Source organism: Ailuropoda melanoleuca, chromosome 8 (genome assembly GCF_002007445.2).
Source record: "Ailuropoda melanoleuca isolate Jingjing chromosome 8, ASM200744v2, whole genome shotgun sequence".
In the NCBI taxonomy this organism is placed as follows: Eukaryota; Metazoa; Chordata; class Mammalia; order Carnivora; family Ursidae; genus Ailuropoda; species Ailuropoda melanoleuca.
Window position 1 is genome coordinate 551231 of NC_048225.1, and position 20833 is coordinate 572063.

General features: G+C 46.3%; 1 protein-coding gene across 3 annotated transcripts in view; it reads left to right on the plus strand.

Moving 5' to 3' along the window:
• YAP1 (Yes1 associated transcriptional regulator) overlaps positions 1 to 18671 on the plus strand; it is a 109163-nt gene extending 90492 nt beyond the window's left edge. Inside the window, exons 5-8 of one of the 3 annotated variants that reach the window (XM_034665636.1) lie at positions 598 to 645; positions 11105 to 11235; positions 14355 to 14467; positions 15715 to 18671. In XM_034665636.1, the coding sequence (XP_034521527.1) occupies positions 598 to 645; positions 11105 to 11235; positions 14355 to 14467; positions 15715 to 15953 (531 nt within the window). In that variant the 3' untranslated portion in view covers positions 15954 to 18671. The remainder of the gene's footprint in view (positions 1 to 597; positions 646 to 11104; positions 11236 to 14354; positions 14468 to 15714) is intronic. The other 2 variants (XM_034665637.1, XM_034665638.1) reach the window with 2 other exon arrangements.
• Positions 18672 to 20833: the final 2162 nt, after the last annotated feature.

Here is a 20833-nt window from a genome sequence, read left to right on the forward strand (position 1 = left end):
AACTCTTCTGGAGAATTTTTCTGTCTTATTCTCACTCTTACTGCGGGTGATGGGTCCTAGACAAAACAGCCTAACTTCCTGTAAGGGCGGCTTTGTTTCTTCTTTACACCAACTGTGTTGTCTTTTCTCACGTTGAAGTGACAGACCTGCTCTGTTCTCTCATACTAATAGTCTGTTGGTTAGGGTTTTTTTGGTTTTGTTTTTGGCGATCAGACTAAATTCAGCAAGTCTGAAGTCTGGCTTCCTGTGAATTTCTTCCCTTGTTAGTTGCTCTTATCACTGAACATCCAATGACATTTTTCCTGCTCCTTCTAATACTCAGAAGCACAGAAACCTCCCTGACCAGTATCCGATTTTGTTTGAGTCCTGACACTTAAAGCCTGCTGTCCTGTCCTCATTGCTGTTCAGTACTCCTGAGGTTTCAGTTTGTTACGTGGTGACTCCATTGGCTCCTGTCTTCCTCGGTCTGCTGCTTCTTGGGCTGGCTTGGGAGTTCTGTGCTATGGTGATATGTCTGGATGAAATTTGTAAGTCAGCCTACACAGCCAAACCATGTGGCTTAAAGTAATTTTTATCCATCTTATTTTTTACTCTTAGGCAATGCGGAATATCAATCCCAGCACAGCAAATTCTCCAAAATGTCAGGTAGGCTCTTGTCTGATGTTTTAGCATTAAAAAAAAAAAAAAAAAGATATTAAATTAGGAAAGTGAGAAACTTGTACTCCAGGGGCCTGTCCTTACTGAACGTTAGCCCAGGGTGTGACTTTGAGCCATCCTTCTCCCGAATACTTAATGTTAACGTTGCCATTCCCAGAAGGTCTACACTGCCTGCTTCCTCCCTGCTCCTTCCAGAGAGCTTCTAGCACTCAGTTTGATTCCACGGAAGTCTTGTTTTATTCCATATTTGAAGTGTATCATGTCTCAGTTGTACATCCTGTCAGCCTTGAGGTGTGCCTGATTGTCATTTGCCTAGCTTAAAATAGTATTTATAATGATTGATAGGAACGAATCACTGGAACAGTAACAAAATGGCACGGCTTATCTCCTTGGGCGGGCTACCTTAAGAGAGTCCTAATATACTCTTAGGGGAAAAATTCTTTCCAGGGCATTCCAAAGGAAGAATATCACAATTATCAGAAGAGGGAAGGGTCTGCTTGGGCTGTGTTGTGGGTTTCTGTGTTGACTTTATCAGCTTGTCTCCCTGATGAACCCCAGAGAGCCCTGGTTGAAAAGGCATCTTACTTAGATGGAGAGATTGTGGCCATTTGTCCTGACTCAGGCCCTTATCTGATTGAAGGGAAGAGTCTCAGTCTTGAAAACAAACAGATTCTCTGTGCTCAGGGTTCACAAGATTTAAAGGACTGAAGAGCTAGGGGGTCATTGCACTTTTCAAGGGTGGCCGGAAGCCACCACGTGCCACCTCGTGCGCTATGGGGTTGAAGAGCCTGTGCCCTAAGTGGGAGTTGGCAGAATTCCACTCATTTCGGATATTGTCATCGTGCCCATCGGAGTCCATGCCAGTCATGTCAGAGATAGTCCCCGTAGAGATCAGTTAACTTGGGGAGAGGAAAAGCTCTGTTCCGTATCCCATAAATGCCTTCGTTAAGCAAGACAGCAGGTAAGGACATGACTCCCAGAAGTTGTCTTTCATGGAGCAGAGCTCATCCTCGTGGTGAGAGCTACCATCACCACATAGACTTGGCAAGAGCCCGCAGCACGGGCCTTTACAAAGTGAAGATATTTCCCTTGCTTTTGCTCTGAAGTGTTTCTGCAAAGCTTTTCTTTTTGATAAGTGAGGTGGAGACTAAGGAGCAGAAATTAACTCAAATGAGATTTGGGTTTAAGCAAAAAGTCCTCCATGCCAAAAGTGTCTTGAAGTTGTTTCTTTTTTTTCCTACTGAGATCTTAAACTGTAAATCTGATAAATAAATACCTTAAGGTCTTTATTTCACATTTGAGTGTAAGTGTAAATAGTAGCTCTTATTAAAATAATCAGTTCTTAGCTTTTTTTTTTTTTAGTAGTAAAGTTTCAGAAAAGGTAAGGCTTATAAGTAATAAAAATTCTATTAAATTTATATGGTATTAAAATTGCAGAGTTGATTCCTTAGATTTGTTTAACCCAGAACAAGAAACCTGAAAGAGGTTTTTTAAAATCAACCTCGGGTATGTTAGAGAACGAAGTACCGATTTGTTGTATAAGTTTTTATTTGTCAGTGTATTTACCGGGCAGCTGTGGGGATATCAACAAATGTTATGGAATTTGGTGTGGGGTTGAATTTGGAGTGGCTCAAAAACATAGAATATGGTGGTGTTTGTGTCAGGCAAGCATTGTGTTCTTACCTGTTCTCTGGATGGCCTTCAGGTACATGCCAGGAAATGGTTTCACAAAGGAGTCTTCTCTTGAGGGTTGCCACGGTAACCAGGAAAGCCAGGAAGAGCTTTCCAGTCTCAAGGAACAAAATGCATAAAAGAATAATGGAGAAAGGGGGACAGATCCAATATTTGAGTGCCAAACACTATTCAAAGTCTTACTTTTCTACTAGGGTTAGTACACATGAGTTACCAAGCAACCTGAAATCAGTGTCATTACTCTATAATTAGGGACGTAATTATATACCTCAGATGCTGTGGGATGTGGGAAGGTACCAGACTTCAAAATGTTTACAACAGTAGTCATTTCAAAAGCTGTCTTTTAATTTTTTCCAAATAGGATTAACTACACAGACTGTATAGGAGGGTTCTCTGGTCACATAAAGTGACGTCAGTGTGGGAGAGGTTAATGCAGAATTCTGAAAAATTAAACCACTTTAGAGGTGTTAGTATATCTTAAAGGTGGAAATTATCAGCTTAATTTGTTAGGGTTTGTTTGCAGAATTTTGGGAAAACGTCTTCAGAGAACTTAAGGTTTTTAATTTCATTTTGATTATTCACTACTTCTATGCTTCAAAAGCTATTTCTGTTTTCAGAAGAAACTTTTCGAAATTATAAACGTCATCTTTGCTCCTGGAGGTTGAGCCTTTAATGTTCAATTTTCTAGCTCTGTTTCTTTCTAATACATCAGTTAACCCGTTGTGAATTGGGAGACCTTTAGAGAGAGTCAGTTTAGGAATGCATCACAGTTTCTGTTTCAAGGTCTTGTGAAACAAAACACTTTGAGAAAGATAGTACCCCTGAGTGTGAATATTTTTACCTTCTCTTGTGCCTGAGAATGGGGTTCCCCAACACCAATGAGATGAAGCGGGATTCCTTAGCCTGTCTTACCCGGCCCCACTGTCTGCAGCAGCCTCCCTCATTCCCTCCCTCCCTCTTCCTCTGGCTTCCAGCACGCTTCTGTACTCTGGCCCTGATTCTGCTCAGGAGCTTGTCCCCTCCCCTCTTGCCCATCCAGATTCTCCAGTTCCTTTATAGGGCCTAGGTCAAAACCCATCCTCATTGGCCTTCTCAGGATTCTTGAAACGACTCAGAGCATAGAGACAAGACTGCTCTGTCTCGGTATCTCAAGTTAATTTCTGAGCAAAGAATTGCTTCAATCTTCATAGAAAGTATAGCTGCAAATACTTTGACGTATTAGTTGCCATTCCTAATGGGTAGTAATAAATACACATCAGAGTCAGTCACTGGTTCAGCGGGCGGGAAAGCCCATCATATGAACGTGGAGAGCGCTGTGTCACACTGTGTACCTGCACTGCTGACGAGGTTGGATGTCCACAGTTTTGGCCAAAACGGAGCAAATCATACCACTGTTCAGAGCCACGCGAGAACAATGGCCATCAGTCTTGTTTTCCCTGAATTTAGTACCAGTAGAGAATTTGGTTTTTTATTCCTCCAAATTGTCTTTCCTATTAACAGACACTAGAAAAGCTGTTTCAGAGTCCAGTTAACTTTCCCCAAGATTATCCCTCCTCTTTTTGAAGTCCTCATATTGAATAAACCGTAAATTTATTTAGGTTTTTTCTCATGAAAATAATTTTCATATTTTATTTTTAATAGGCATGTTGGAAACTCTCTAAGCCTCACACCCATGTTACTCTGATAGGTTATCTCATTTGTTTTATTCATTAAGGTCTCTATAATTTGAAGAATGTTAAAATAATGTTTATTCCTTTGACATTATAATTAACACAAATTATAGAAGACCTAATTGTAGACCTCTGTCAGAAAGAGTGCTGAATCCCAGGATACTGCTGGAAACAGCAGACGGCAAGTCTGTCTTGGAGATCGCCTTTCGGGGTTCAGTGCCGTAACAATCCCCTGAGCCGGGTGTACACATTTTTTAAGTAAAAAACGTTGCTCTGAAGCTGAAGATGATTTGGTAAAGTGGCACACACATTAAAAAGCAGCATTCTAAACATTGGCTAAATGTTTTAAAATCCCTGAGACATACTGAAATGTTGTGTGGCTGTTGGACGCTGAGCTGGGAAGCTGGGCATGGCAAGGCCTGTCTTGAACAGCTAGAAGAAACGGCTTTCTTCCTCCTCTGTTTTTAAAATTGTGGACAGACACTGCTATCACTAAGACAAGCTATTATAAGATGTATATTTTTAGAGTTACTCTCCATTTCTAAATTTGGATTTCTAGTTCACCAAGCTTCTTAAGCAAATCAGTGACCCAGAGAAACACAAACCAACCTTCCGTCGTGTGCCACATGTTACCTAAAATGGACGGATGGACCATTGCGTGGCTTAGTGCTCGCTAAAGACAAAATTGCCTCAAGAAAGGAATTTAAAGTTGGCGTTGTATTTTATAGAATTTTCTATCAGTGGAGTCATAATTTTTTACCTATTACAGTTATTTTGAGGTTTGTTGATGTTCATTCATTCTTCCTTTTTATTGTTAACTAGGATTCCATTGTAGGGCTATGTGGCGATTATTTATCTTTTTACTTATTGATAGACATTGGAGTTGTCCCAGTTTTTGACTTTGTGGAGACACACGCTTTGATTTCTCTTGGGTACCTTAAGAATTCAGTAACCTAGCAATATTGTAAAAGTTTCCAGACTGCTGACTTCTGCCTTTCTCCTCATTTTTCTAAATGGTGTGAACCAAAGTACTGATTTTATATGGGGCCAAAATACTTTAACTATCAGATGTATATTATCTTAACGTGTCTTTTTTTACCCCGTGGGAAATGATACCGCTATTTAAGTAAGAGGAGGGAAATATAAAAAGGACCAGTGGCTCATGGCTAGATCCCAAGGCCATACAAGTCCACTGTATAAAGCAGGCAAACTTGGGTTTTCCCTTACAGACTATCCTGGAAAGTCCCCTGCAGACAGAGCTGGGGCCGTGCGTTGCACTTACAGTGCGCATAGCTGTGACTCCAAGTGTGTCCCACATTAGCTAACGTTTACAAGCTCAGTGGGAAAAGCTGCCACATTTTTGTATTATTACAGAAGAATACGAGCTAAAAATACTTGCTTCATTTAGAAAAAGTCAAATACTCTGAAAGAATTTTTTGACCTTTGAAATACAGAAGCATGATTAAATTTTGGCTAAACTTTCTATAACTTGCATCTCCATTTTTGAAAGTCTGTCAAACTATTTATTCTAACTACCTTTGGGAAAAAGAGAAGCTTAACAAACTTGTATTTTTAGCTTGGTATTCTAATTTTAGGCATTTGTTCAGAGTCAGGAACTCCTTAGAGATAGACATAGCTTTCAACATGAACTGTTTCAACTGAAATCCGTTTTTAGAGATGATCCAGTTATGTCCCAAACCTTGTTTTTGAAACAGCTATGCCAGATTTACCCAATTACAAAATTATGTCCATATTCATCCAAAGTGTGTTTTGCTAAAACAACTTTATTGCAGTAAACTTCCTCTGTATGGTTTATATAGATATATACAGGCTTTATTTTTAAATGCAGTATAATGGAGAAGAAATTTCTGTGGAATGTATTTTTTGGTTTAAAAATTCAGATTATGTAACTTTGTTTCATACTTAGGCATATTATAATTATTTTTCTCTGAAGTCACTTAAGCCATGATTTCACGGCTCCTCACGGAGCTGAGTGGCATCTGCAGGGGTTTGGCTCACTCTGACTCCACGCTCCCTTTCCTGTGGGGTCTGATGCGGTAGAGCATGGTGTAAGACACCCCGATTTCCACCTCTGACGCCTGCCTTCGTAGAGCTGTGTCTGTACGGTGTACGTGTTGTACGGGAAGTACGGGTGTTTGTTTTTATACTCGTTTGAAGTCCAGTCCTCAGTCAGGAAGGGGAAAATAAGGCATCAATGCATATAGTTTCCTTCCCCTGTTTTTGACAGTTTGTTTCAAATATCAACAGAATTTTTCCATCTTCCTTGTTGAACCCAGTGAAATAAATTACGTGAACAAGAGATGAAAATATTAACATTAAGAATTTATGACTTGGGGAAGGGGCTTCCAAGTCAACTTTAATTACTTAAAGCAATTTGTTTTCAAATACTGGGCTATGTTAAGAATGTATCCGTTTTGGGATAATATGTGGATAAGTTATTATACCTCAGTAAAGCTGTTCAGAAATTACTTAGGGGGTCTTATCTGTTGTGTTCTTTTTCTGTAACTAGAAGTTTTGAAACTGAGCTGAATATTCATATCTTGATATGGTTTCTACAACCTGTGTAGACGTGTCCTTGTCCTTCTCGCGCTATATTTGTTTTCATGCCAGATTCTTCCCTGTTTGGTTGATAACGCGGACAGCCTCCCACTCCCACCAGTGGAATGAAGTGGTACCTTCTCTCTGACCCTTTGAGGCCCACTTTAGATGAGTCTCTGGATGGCCCTTCATCATGGCCCAGAGAAGTGTGTCCCTAGTCCTTCAGGGTCGTTGGGCATCTCCTTACGCCTGTCCCCAAATTCACGCCCTTTGTGACTGTGGGTAGATGGTTCTGCTCTGTGTTGCTGGCAGCAGAAGTTCAGTTGTCAGAGACAGCAGCGAGTAAAAATAGGGCAGCTTCGAACAAGCAAAGTGGCAAAATCCAAGTACCACCTGACAATTAGCTTTAATTTCAAAAAATAATCTCAGAAAAGTGGGAACTTCAAAGGGAGTAAAATAAAAATTTGTAAAAAACACTGTAAAATGATAACTGACGTGCCAGCTGTTTGAGCAGTGCCTCCCGGGTTAGTGTCCTGTCACGTGCTTGCCCTGCAGAATCAGTGTGTGCCTTCGGTGGACGTGAACGGGACTGAGGCCCTTGTTGATAGGAAGATCGGAAGGTCCGCGGCCTCCACACGGAGCTCCGAGCCTCTGCGTCATCCGGAGCCTGGGTTTTCTCACACCCACGTCCACTCCTGTTCACAGCCTCATGTTTTAATAGCGACGTGGATTCTGGGAGAGTCGGAAGTTACTCTTTCATGCTCCAGAACTGCCCATTCATTCGTTCGCGTGCCCTTCAGGGACAGAGAAGAAGTAAATAATTATAACATTGTGTGACAAGTGCTAAGAGGATGTTCCATACATGCCGAAGACTGTTAGGGTCATCACGGAGAGTTCCCTGGGGACGGGAACCGAGTCTGAGATAGCGAGGAAGAAAGAAGTGCTGTGGTCAGAAAGCACATGTGGGAGGGGCCGGGAGCAGATGCAGGGCACACAGACGACGGGAGTCCACAGAAGCCACTGGCACAGTGGGTTGGCCTCTAGCAGGAAGAGGGGAGAAACACCTGCTTTCTGAGAAGGTCCAGGGTGGGTGTGACTGGAGATAGCTTTTTGGGGAGCAGAAAGGGATGGCAGGAGGAGCCACAGAGCCAGAGTCCTCGCTGGCCTTGGTGTCCTCGCTCACATGGGACAGAGGTGGGAATGCACCGAGAGCATGTGCCACATGTGGGGTGGCGACTGTGAGAACGTGAGGAAACACCACCCAAAGGACAAAATCAGAGAGTGGTACTAAGCACCCATTCAAAGCCAAAGACCATTGATTTATAACAGGCTGAGTAGCTGTTTGACTATTCTCTAGGATTTCTTAGCAGTCTCAGTATAGAAATGAAGCGAGCACTTTTTTAATATTGAGTCAAGGTGGCAATTTGTTGAGATAAAATTATGCGTATATTTCAGGACGTGAAAGGTGCTCATGTCTATTTCACATGATCTGCCCAGAGTTCAGGCTCACAGGGAAGGAGAAAAAGAAACCAGGAATTGGCCCATCGGAGGATGCTCAGCGGCACTCATCATCAGGGAGATGTAAATCAAAGCCAGGATGGGGCGCCTGGGGCTCCGTCAGTGAGGCGTCTGCTTGGCTCAGGGCATGACCCCAGGGTCCTGGAATCGAGTGAGTGCCATCGGGCTCCTGCTCAGCAGGAGGTCTGCTTCTCCCTCTGCCTCTGCCCCTCCCCCGGCTTGTGCCCACACTCGCGCGCACGTACTCTCGCTCTCAAATAAAATCTTAAAAAAAAAAACCTACAATGAGATACCATCTCGCATTTATCAGAATGGCTCAAATCAATAGGAAACAGGTGTTGGTGAGGATGCGGAGAAAGGGGAACCCTTGTGCACTGTTGGTGGGAATGCAAACTGGTGCAGCCACTGTGGAGAACAGTACACAGGTCCTTTGAAAAGTTAAATACACAGCCACCCTGTGACCCAGCAGTTCCACCTCTGGGTCTTTATCTGAGGAAAACAAAAACCACAAATTCAAAACGATACATGCACCCCTCTGTTCACTGCAGCTTATTTGTAGTGACCAAGATGTGGAGACAACCTCAGTGTCCATTCAGCTGTCAGTCACGTAACAGCCTGAGTGTGCATCCATCGTTGAATGGATAAAGATGTGTGTGGGTGTGTGTGTCTTGCTGTTTGTGACAACGTGGATGAACTTACAGGGCATTATGCTGAGTGAGGTGAGTCAGAGGAACAGATACCGTGTGATCTCACTTACAAGTGAAACCTAAAACACAAAAAACCGGGCTTATAAATAAAGAGAACAAATTGGTAGTTGTCAAGGGTGTGCAGGAAAGGGGTCAAAAGTTTCAGACCTCCAGTTACAAAATAAATAAGTCATGGTGATGACCCTACACCCTGGTGACTGTAATTAATAATTGTAATTATCAGCTACAGTTAATGCTGCGTAATAAGTGCATATTTAAAAGTTGCTGAGAGAATAAATCTTAAAGGTCCTCGTTCTAAGGAAACAGATTTTGTAACTGGTGATGGATGGTAGCTAGACAGATGATTGTGGTGGTCACTTCACAGTGTGTACTAACACGAGTCATTGTGTTGTCGTACTTGAAACTAATGCAGTCTTGTATGATACATCTCAGTGTGTTTTTTAAATTTTTTAAAAAGATGTTATTTGAGAGAGAGAGAGAGAGAGCGCGCGCATACAAGCAGGGGGAGGGACAGAGGGAGAAGCAGGCTCCCCGCTGAGCAGGAAGCCCCATGTGGGGCTCATTCCCAGGACCCTGAGATCATGACCTGAGCTGAAGGCAGACCCTTCACCCATGGAGCCCCCCAGGAGCCCTTCAGTTTTTTTAATGGAAAAAAAAAAGCCAATCAGCTGGAATAGTAGGACAGAGGAGGAAATAGAGGCCCTGAGGTTGGGGGGCAGGTAGAGAGGGACTGGGGTCATGGTGGAACTGGGCGGGAGCAAATGTCCCAGAAAGCGGGATGGATGCGCGCAGGACTCCTGGGGGAGGAAGTGCGAAGCCTATTGCCGAGTGTGCCTGCGTGGTGCCTGCGTGGTGCGTGTTCTTGCTGCCTGGGGATGCAGGGCTCTCCGTGGTAGGTGGTTATGCGGGCTTGGTGCAGGGACGCAGGTGCACTGAAGTGACACTGGATCTTCGTCCCACATGGGACTCCAGACTGAGGCCACATGGTCTGGGCCGAGCAAGTCAGGATTCAGAGAGGTGGAGGTCAAGGTCATTAGGATCCAGAAGGTCGAGGAGCTGCCCTGTTGAGTGAATCATTCACCTAGTAATTAACATGTAAATAACCACCTACCAGCACATCTTACTGTAGTATTGAAATGGTAATGAGCATAAATGGTATTTTAAGATATTTGCAACTACAACAGGATGTGAAAATGCTGTCAGAGGTCAGCGAATACAACTGTTCATCTGCTGTATTTGTATTTGAAGAGAATGCTGAATTTCAGGTAGAAGTTGGTGAAAATGAAGGTGGATCTTCTCCGCCTGCGTTCTGTCATGACCCTCTGCTTGAGAAACCTCGGGCATAAACCTGAGTAAAAAGCATCGTTTCTGCATGAGGTGGCATTCGTGGTGTAGGGGTGAGGGTGCAGAGCTCCGATGTCGCCCAGACGTGCCTGTGTCATTAGCCAGCAGTGTCCTTTGCAATAAAAAGCCACATTTCAAGTCAAACCAGAAAAGCCAAGGGAGAGGGAGCCTGTGCTCCCGCAGTCAGGAGGTTTATGGGAGCATGAGGGGCCGGTGGGAGTTGTCAGGGAGCCTGGGCGGAGGAGAAGGTGAGAAAGGACTGAGTAGCGAGGAAGGTGTCAGGATGGTGGTAGTGAGGTGACCCCGCATCAAGGTCCTGGACACACAGGAGGCTGAGGCCTGGGCCCTTTGGACGCCTGTGGAGACAGGCCCTCTGATAGTGACCCCCCAGCCTTGGCCTGCAGTCCAGGTGGAGTCCTGCTGAGAGATTGTCTGATGGCTCTGAGCTCCCGATGAAGGAACGTGAGGTGGGTGGGGACACTTGAGAGCAGGTGTGCGACGGTGGGGGTGGGGGTGGGGGTGCGGCAGGGGCACCAGTGGCCAACAGTCCTCGTCCAGTGGTGTTTCTCTGACTTTACTTTGAGTACTGGTGCCGAACACAGAATCTGATGACGGTTGGTGAGTAGAAATAAACTGTACGAAGCATTGTTTTCTGAAAGACCACACTCACCATCCTCCCCCATGGGACGGTTTGGGAGGGTCTGCGGAAGTAAGAGAAATACAATGAAATTAGGTAATCCAGTGCATCCCATCTGGGGTTCTTAAGACTAGATAAACCTTGAATTTATGTAGTGTAACTGTAGAATTTGGTCCTTCTAACCAGGTACCCTGTGAGCTTTGAATAGGTGTTTAACGCCTGAACTCGGCGCACTTAGTACTGTCACGTGCATTTTATTTCTGTAAATGGAACGAGTTTGTTATCGGTAGACTGATTTTGTTTGTGTTGGTTTTTTCTAGGAATTAGCTCTTCGTAGCCAGTTACCGACACTGGAGCAGGATGCTGGGACTCCAAACCCTGTGCCGTCCCCTGGGATGTCTCAGGAACTGAGAACAATGACCACCAGTGGCTCGGATCCCTTTCTGAACAGGTGGGTGGGAGCTGACCCTGGCCCGTGTCCGCGAAAGGTCATAGCTTTCCTGGGGCCACGCACCGTGCTGTCATGACCTTTTCCACAAACGGCGACCACCGCGGAGCTCCGGGCTCCAAAGCCTCTCCTGTGGGAGGACGCGGTCCGCTCACGTGGAAGAGTCGTGAAGGAGCAGTGTGTCCCCTTCGGTGAAAGGTGGTCCTCGAGCTCACTGAGGCGGGTGTCTGTGGGCCCAGGAGGAGCTTGCCCTGGGGGTGGGGAACCTGCGTCTCGCTTCAGCAGCCCGCGGCCACCACGGGCGGGCTTTGCTTCGGCGTGTCAGTGGGTCCCGCAGACTCGCCTGTGGGGCAGAGTGCATGTGCTGTCACATGGGAGTGGCACTGTGGCTACCAGCCGACAGGTTTGCCTGCAAAACGTTTAAAACTCAGGTTTGATTACAGTTTGTCCTTTCTTGGCTGTAAAATACTGATGCAGTTTCAGTTTTAAAAAATATGGAACAAGGGGCGCCTGGGTAGCGCAGTCGTTAAGCGTCTGCCTTCGGCTCAGGGCGTGATCCCGGCGTTCCGGGATCGAGCCCCGCATCAGGCTCCTCTGCTGGGAGCCTGCTTCTTCCTCTCCCACTCCCCTGCTTGCATTCCCTCTCTCGCTGGCTGTCTCTATCTCTGTCAAATAAATAAATAAAATCTTAAAAAAAAATACGGAACAAATACTTCTCTTGTCTTTGTACTTTAGGTTTTTAGGTTTTTTTAAACCAGTTTTAAACACCACACTTTTAAAAACATTTAAAGGTACTTTGGTTTAAGAAAGCTATTATGCTATGCTTTCATTTCTCACCAGGTGAATTGAAAACTTCATGATCTTAGAAAAATGAAATTTCTCTTCTACCAAAACATTTAGTGTAATAGTATTTCCATCATGTGTTGCCTTTTTTTTTTTTAAGATTTTGTTTTTTCATTTGACAGAAAGACAGCAAGAGAGAGAGTGCGTGCTCAAAAGCAAGGGGAGGGGCAGAGGGAGAAACAGCCCCCCCCCCCGCGCTGGGCTGTCCTTAGAGATTGTGTTTCCTGGTAAAGATCATGGGGTGTGAGATCATCAGTGTTATCAGTATGAGGGCAGAACCCTCTGTCCACTCCGTGTCGTCCCCCCGTTTCTGAAACACTCATCTGCCTGGAACGCTTCGGAAACCCTTGACGGTTTCCCTGTCTCCTACTGGATTCATACACATCCCCTGGGCTCCATACACCTGTTACCTCCACTTGCCACCAAGCTTTCAGCCCTGCTGCAGCGTTCCTCTGTCTTCCCCTTTACCCCTAGATCCTTCACGGCCAGGTCCTGTGTCCCCCTCCGCGAACCTTTTCCAGGCTCCCCCTCTTGGTTCTCAGAGCGGTTTGCTCACATAGTGCTTGAGTGTGATTCATTAGTGTACGTGTTCCTCTCTCTCCTCGACGGTATGCGTCTCAGAAACCTTGTCGTTGCCTCTCTGTCCCCCGAGTCTGGGCTCTTGCCTGTCCCACGTGCTTGTGGGATGAGTGGGCTGCAGCCGTGAGCAAGGAAGTGGCCCCCATGCTTGTCCCGTGGCGTGGACAGAGCTCCACATGACGATGTGAGCTCAGCTGCTTCGCGCAGGAGTGGAGTGGTGACCAGGCCCTTGTCCAGCTCAGGGCTGGGGACATGGTAAAAACCAGCCGCATCCTGAGGCCTTCTCCAAAGCAGCACTGTTGGGTAAAATGGCCTTAGAGGCACATAGGTGTTTTCTTGGGTCTTCGTGAGGCTTCTGACTCATCTGTCAGAAGCTTGAGAGTCACGCAGAGGCTCCAGTGTAGCGGTGAGGGGGGACGGATGGAGTCACGCAGGGGCTCAGTGTAGCGGTGAGGGGGGACGGATGGAGTCACGCAGGGGCTCAGTGTAGCGGTGAGGGGGGACGGATGGAGTCACTCTTTTGGGGGAGTGTGAAGGGAAGAAGTTTGGGGGATTGAGTTTTTAACTTTGAGCAACTGATAGAGGTTGTTTCTACTAGTTAGCTGTTTTTTATTTAACTTTGTGTGAGCTAAACAGCTGCTTATGTGTCCGAGCTTGGAGGACACCTAACGACGTTCAGGTCAGGGTCAGAGAGCGTCAAGAATACGCAGCACTTTGCTGTCAGATTTCTAGAATTCGCAGAACCCCAAAGTTCCCAGTCCGTGCCAGGTGCTGTGTGCGTGCTGCTGGCTCGGAAGTTTCTGTGTGTGCAGGAGGGCTCTTACCACGCGTGGGTCGGACTTCATTTAGCCGAAAGTTAAAATCCATCTTCGCTCGTATTTTTCTGTTTTTACTGAAGGTGTGTGCCTTAGCGTCGTTCATGTTGCTTAAATCTCTCTCCTTTAACTGGAGTTCTAAGGAGTCCTCTCATGCTGAGGTGTTTAGGGTTTCTTTTTTCCCCTAAACAGGAGAAGTAAAGAGCCGTCCCAACGAAAGGAAGGAGAGATGTTTTCCCCACCCCCCCTTTTTTTTTTCACTTGCTTTTTTTATTTTAGAGAGCGCAGATGTGCGAGTTGGGACAGAGGGAGAGAATGTCAAACAGGCTCCCTGAAGAGCGCGGAGCTGTCGCCAGGCTTGACCTCACGACCCTGAGGTCACGACTGGCTGCTTGACTGAGGAGCCACTCAGGCTTCCCAGGGGGCTTCTTATCTCACGGACAGTGACGCCTCCCTTTGGGCCCAGCCCAGAAAGGACTCCTGGTTCCTTGATTTGGGTTGATTTTTCCTTGGCTTGAACTCTCTGCCTGAGTCTCCCGGGGCCTGTGTTCCCGCGTGTGCCTGTGCGGTACCGCTGGGGAAACGGAGACCTTGAAATACGCGGGCCATGCGGATCCCCCAGCCTCGAATGGTATTGCAGAGAGAACACCCGCACAGAGGATTTTCTTCCCCCTAGGAAAGCTGCGCGCCTGTCTTTTTTCCTTTCTTGCCACCAGACCCAGCCCCGTAGGGGAGATCGGGGCCCCTTCAGGCTGCCTGCCTCTCCCTGCCAAGGGCCTTGTCTGAGCCCCAGCGAAGGGGTGGGTGCTGGTTCCGCGCCGTGAAGGGTTCATGCTGGCCTTGGAGTCGCTGACGATGCCGGTGTTTACCGCCCCTGTCTTGTAGCGGCACCTACCACTCGCGGGACGAGAGCACGGACAGCGGGCTGAGCATGAGCAGCTACAGCGTCCCTCGGACCCCGGACGACTTCTTGAACAGTGTCGACGAGATGGACACAGGTGGGCGTCCTCCGCTGGCCTTCAGTGACACGGCTGTTGTCGCCGGGTCTGGGAGCAGATGTTATTGGGGAGAAAAGCGGTCACAACCCCATAAGCCTCCACTCTGATCGAGCCTGCTCTGTTTCTCTGTGGCAGTTTGCAACTATAATGTCCCAGTTGTTAGACACGGACGGCGTCGCTCTGTGTGAACAGAACCGGTGACGTGACTTCTCCCAGCACTTAGGGTCCTGATTCTGAGCTAGCTGGCAGGGCAGTGAGGGCCTTCTCTAGAAGTCTGTTGCCATGGACCTATGTGGATTCGGTGTCCGTGCCCCTCTCCCCTGAGGGTTTCTGGTCCAGGGTAGGTGTTGGGGGGTCAGGAGAACGGGGTCAGGAAGCCAGCTCCTGGGGCTCGCCTGCTGACCCCTGATTGCCCCACACTCCAGGCACGGATCAGCTATCCCGCTGGCCAGCTCTCCGGCCGACGGCTGCGCAGAGTGTTTGGCGCGTCTTTTCTGCCTGTGCTCCTCCAGTGCATGGCTTTGATGCTTTTTTGAGTGCTCACCAGCTGCTCCTCTTCACTCCCCTAAATCTTCACGCACCCTGCACACCCAGCTCTTTCCCATCATGCTGTCCTTACTCCTTTCCCCACATTGCTCTGTTCTCCAAACCCCTGTGGCTCTTACTGGTTTGTGTCTGTTGAAGCTCTAAGGAATGTGGAGCTGTCATGTTCAGAAACGGTGTCATGGTGGGTACATTGGGGACCATAGGAGGAAAGCGAGAAGGTTTATCTAGCCACGGATGTCAGGGAGGCTGGCTTTGTAGTTGGGAATGGGACTCTGCAAGAGTGGACTGCAGTGTGCACCCAGTGTCTTCCTGTTAGTGTGCCCGCAGCGCACTTGAGGAGAAGAGGGGCGTGTGCCAGTGTTTGTACTTGCTCTCACTACAGCGGTGTGTATCTGGGGGTCGGCAGTGACACTCTTGTGTGCGTCCCCGCTCTCCTTGCTGGAGATAATGTTTCGGGGGATTTTTATTTCTTTCACGACCCCCAAGCGTTGCTTCGGTGGCTGAACAAATGTTGAGGCAGAAGTAAATCGGCGTTATTTCGTGCTCTGGGCTTGTGTAGCCTGAAGTAAATCCCGGGCGTTGGCTCAGGAGGTCGGTAGGGAGCCCGTCTCCTTCTCTGTGCATTTCCCAATGCTTGCGTGACAGAGCTCCGCTGGTAGCTTTTCAGAAAGGACCTTATTCTCTGTCTCTGCCCCAACTAGGTGACACTATCAACCAAAGCACCCTGCCCTCCCAGCAGAACCGTTTCCCAGACTACCTAGAAGCCATTCCGGGGACAAACGTGGACCTTGGCACGCTGGAGGGAGACGGGATGAACATCGAAGGGGAGGAGTTGATGCCGAGTCTGCAGGAGGCCCTGAGCTCTGACATCCTCAATGACATGGAGTCCGTGCTGGCTGCCACCAAGCTCGATAAAGAAAGCTTTCTTACATGGCTGTAGAGCCCTCAGGTAGACTGAATTCCAAATCTGTGAAGGATCTAAGGAGACAACCCACGTACGCTCGAAATTTCCAAGTAAGCCAGTCGCAATCTTCTGGCTTGATACCGAAAAAGACGAGTAGACGTCTAGCAAGATGCTTTCATCCACGATATCTCTTTCTCTTGTCCGTTGCTGCTGTTTATATATTGCTGACCTCTTTCATAGTTGGCTCTAAAGAATCAAAAAAACCCTTTTTTTGTTTCTTTTGCTATTATAACTACTGTTTGTTTGGGGGGCTGGGGGAAGTGAGCCTGTTTGGATGATGGATGCCATTCCTTTTGCCCGGTTAGATGTTCACCGATGGTTTTCACTGCATTCTCAGACTCGGAAGTCACACGCTCCATGTCACGGCATTTACTCAGTTCACGCAGTTGTCAGCCAGTGGAAAACACGCCTAGCTGGTCTGCCAAGCCAAAAATGTCGTGTCGATGTCCAGTACTTCATGCTGATTTGGTGATCTAGCTACGACCAAGGCTGAAGACTGTTTTACTCCCAGTGTTTCCCTCCTAGTGCCATCATTAGTCACATAGTGACCTTGATTTTATTTTAGGGGCTTATAAGGCATGAGGCAGTTTCCATAGAAGTATAATTATTGCCACATACTCTAGTATAGGCTTTGGTGGGTTTTATTGTGGGTTTGTTTTTGTTTTCTTTTTTTTGTTTTGATTGGTTGGGTTGTGTTTTTTTGTTTTAGTTTTTTTTCCAGAACCTAGACAGATTGCCATAGTAGTGACTCTGTTTATAGTTGTAGCTTGGGGTGGTTACTGTAGTTCCTTTGGTAAAATCTACATTTCCTGATTTTTTACCATTTTATTTAAATCTTGATTATCTGCTCTCTCTCTATATATATACCCACACACACACTTATAATGTTTATAATAGTGTGATAGCAGAATGTATCTTTTTTTTAAGGTTTCCCTACTTCCCAATTTATTTTAAAATGGTAGTTTTGAATGTATGCATTTAGAACACGTGGCTCATACTTTATATCTCACAGGTGGTTGAAATCTGGTTGGGGCAGTCTGCAGACAGGAGACGTAGTTCAGTGTTGTAGAGAGGGCTGTTGTCCCGACAGTGTCTGGAGGAGGACTGTATGCTCTCCGGCACACGATATTATCTGATGAATTTGAAAGGAGCAAACAAGATAAGGCCTGATATTCCCCTTGACACTCCTTTGGACTAATTTTTAGCCTCGATGGGAAATCACTAAGTAGGTTCATAACGTACATGACAGAAGTAAGCTTTACGCGGTGGCTTACCTTCCTTTAGGTTTGGAAATTTACCTTTGCCCTAGTTTTGGAAGTAAGTTCTAGTCCTTTAGTTCACATTTGTAACAAATACATTAAAGACTACATTGAAATATCGCCTACAAGCATGTTCTTACTGAAGAGAGACTTGCTCCTACTTCTCTATGCTGAGAATTGACCCTGGACAGTGTATAGGGTCCTGCCAAGATCGTGAGACAGCTGGTAAAGTGATCAGATCAATAAATGTATATCGGTAGTTGAATTTAGCAAAGAAATAGAGATAATCATGATTATACTTTTATTTTTACAGGAAGAGATGTTACTAGAGTATGTGTCTTACAGGAATAATAATAATGGTTTCCAAAGAGTATTTTTTAAAGGAACAAAATGAGCATAAATCAACTGTGTCAGTCGAAGCTGTGAAGGTCATGGTTGGCCTGTGAAGGTCACGGTTGGTCGTGAGTTAGAGCGGCGGCGGCTGCCACCTGTGCGGAGGGGTCTTTCAGTAGCTCTAGAGTAAGCCCTTACTCTCAAGGGCTGAAACTGCTGTGGGAAGCCTCAGCCTGGGGAGACAGATTTCCGGTTTTGTTACAGAATCTAAGACGAGTTCTGACCCTTCCGATGAGGGGACTCAGAAGTTGGGAGCGACAGGTCTTACATGAAGTGCTCAGTGCTCAGAAGATGCGATCACTGTGCTGTATATAATGATTCCTAGGTCGAGCGTGCGTAATTACTGACTTGAAGGCTTTTTAGTAAGAAAACAGCAAAGCAGATCTTGAAGTAAGTCTGAGGGGAAACAGCCACGTGCAGACTCGTTGGTCTTGTTGACGAGCAGTCGTGGAATTCTCCCTGGAACGCCGAGCGTGCGGGTGACGGCGTGCCGTCTGCTGCTTGCGTGCTGCGGAGCAGGCTGCGAGGCTTATGGTGTGCCGGTGGCCGCAGGCCTAGCGTGCATCTTGAACACCAGCGGAGGACCTTCAGACCAGGGGTGGGGGTCCGGGACGCGGGAGGGGTCGTGGGGACTTAGTGGGACCGTGATGGAGAACTTGATAAGCTCCCCCCAAGACTTGTGCATCCCGCTGTCACTAAAGGCAGCTCTTCCTAAAAGTTCAGCTACTCGAGTTCACCCATGAGACAGGAATATAGAGTTCTTCATGTCCCCCGGACTCCAGTTTGCCCAGTCACCCCGCAGTGTCATAGCGGCACGGGGTACCCGACCGCGCCCTCTGTGCTCACCTGAAGGACACCGAGCAGTCCTTCCTCTTTCTGAATTTGAATCACAGCCTTGATGTGGTCTGTCCTGTTCTTTGTCCTTGTTCCTGATGTTAAAGTGTTTAACGGCTTCTCGGTTTTATTGGGTAGCATCGGGGTAAGATTTTAACTGGGTATTCTTGAATTGCTTTTACAATAAACCAATTTTATAATCTTTAAATTTATCAGCTTTTTACATTTTGTGTTCTTTTCAGTTAGGGCTTCTTAGATACGCTCACATTGTTGGAGCACACTGATTGGGAGTTTCAGATTTTCCAAAGCACTACTTGTGGTCATAACTCTTTTCTAAATATAGTGCCTTTTTTAGAAAAGGAAAAAAAACATTAAGTGACTTTTAGCTACAAATTATATTGTTTTAAGTATTCATATTAAATAGATGCATCCTGTAGGGAGCTTGGCAGAAACACTGAGAAATAACCGTAATTAATTGTAACTCATAACTCGTACCAGTCAGTGTTGAAACTCACAGGACAAAAGTGGGAGGTCGTATCCCGTGATTAATAACTTCATAGTTTTGGCACATCTGAGAGATGAGTGCTCGGATGAATTTTATCTTCGGCAAGCATATTTTTATAAGAATTGTGGGTGTGCCTATTTTAACAGTTGTTTTCTGTGTCATGAAAAGTATCCTCCACAATTTAAATGTTTTATAATAGAGAACTCTTTAATGCACACTTGTCAAATATATATATATAGTACCCATATTACCTTTTTATTTTTTGTTTTAGATGTAAGAGCATGCTCATATGTTAGGTACTTACATAAAATGTTACATTATTTTCTCTTATGTAATACCTTTTTGTTTGTTTATGTGGCTCAAATATATTCTTTCTTTAAACTCTTCCTTGTTGTTGTTAACGATCAATATATTTAAGGCTTTTTGGCTTCTTCACGGTCTTGTGGTGGAACAAGTACCATGAGAAGGGAATGGTAGGTGCTTATAGTCGTAACTGGTACGCAGGGTTAAGCTGAAGGTTGGTTTGGCATTTGGGACTTTGGAAGTACGATATCCTTTACATTAGCGAAATAGTTACTGTTTTATGAATAAAAACATTCACAGATTTAGGTGGTAGGTCCTGAACTTCGAATAAGAAGTAGATTTGATTGTCTTTGACGATGGTTTATTTGTGTGCTTGTGTGTGTGGTATCCTCACTCATTGACACACGTCAGTTTTATTGAGGGAAATCTGAAAACTTCCTGTTTCGTTTTGTATAATTCCTTTACGATAGAGGAACACTCATTTTGTGGCCCTTGAAATGTGTCCTGTCCCTTGTCCGGAATGCAGTGGTTGTCCATGTCAGCTCAGAGCCACACCCTGTGTCCACAGGCCTGTGTGTCATGAGGCCGTTGTGCTGAGAGGCGGCGTGCGTGCTGTGGGGTGCCTCCCGTCCTCCTGATGCTGAGGGTCGACCTGTAAGTACAACCTGTACGGAACCGGCTCGGCCACCGTGAGTCAGCAGAACCCGCACAAGAATGTAATTAGTCTGGATGTGGGAAGCACACCTTCTAGAGAGAACAAGGGTGTGCTTAGTATTTGGGAAGTACTAGTAGTCTTACTTAGAACCGGATACAGAGTAGTTGACTTTTCTTTTCTTTTCTTTTTTTTGAAAGACCCAAAATAAGTAAAATAGCTCCATTAATGAATACATGAATTGCTCAGCTGGGGTAAACAGAAGTATGGTTTTTTGGAGACAGAGAAAGATGGGGACAGGTAAAGCCACATGGTGACTGGGGGAGAGGCCAGTAGACCGTGAGCTCTGTGTCGTGCCCCCGGCTGCCCTCGTGTCAGCGGGCGTTGCAAAAGAAGAGCGTCCCCCACTGTCCCCTGGACCCCATCATGTCTGCTTGTCTTCTCTGCGAGCAACCGGCTGGCCCTCGTCCTGGCAGCTACAAGTCACACTAGGCTCCTCTTCACTCGGGAGATCTGGCTTGACTTCTGGGTAAACCTGTGGGCCGCGGGGCTCCGCGCACACTGGTGCTGCCGATGTCAACCACGTCCCGTCCCTGTCCCCCTTCAGAAGTCGGCACGGGCTCGCTCGGTTTCACCAGTCACAAGAAACTCGATAAACCGTCTTTTTTGATGAAAGATGTAATTACTGAATGAGAGATCAAACAATTCCGTGACATCTAGTATTGCAGTTTTTCCAGATCACACATAGAATGTTTTTGCCATGTTCTCTGGCTATAAAGAAAAACTCGAAGTGAAGTCGGTGCCTCCCTGCATGTAAACATGGCCCTGAACTGGCAGGCGTCGTCCTGTCACTAGGGTGTAAACATGGCCCTGAACTGGCAGAGGCTTCGTCCTGTCACTAGGGTGTAAA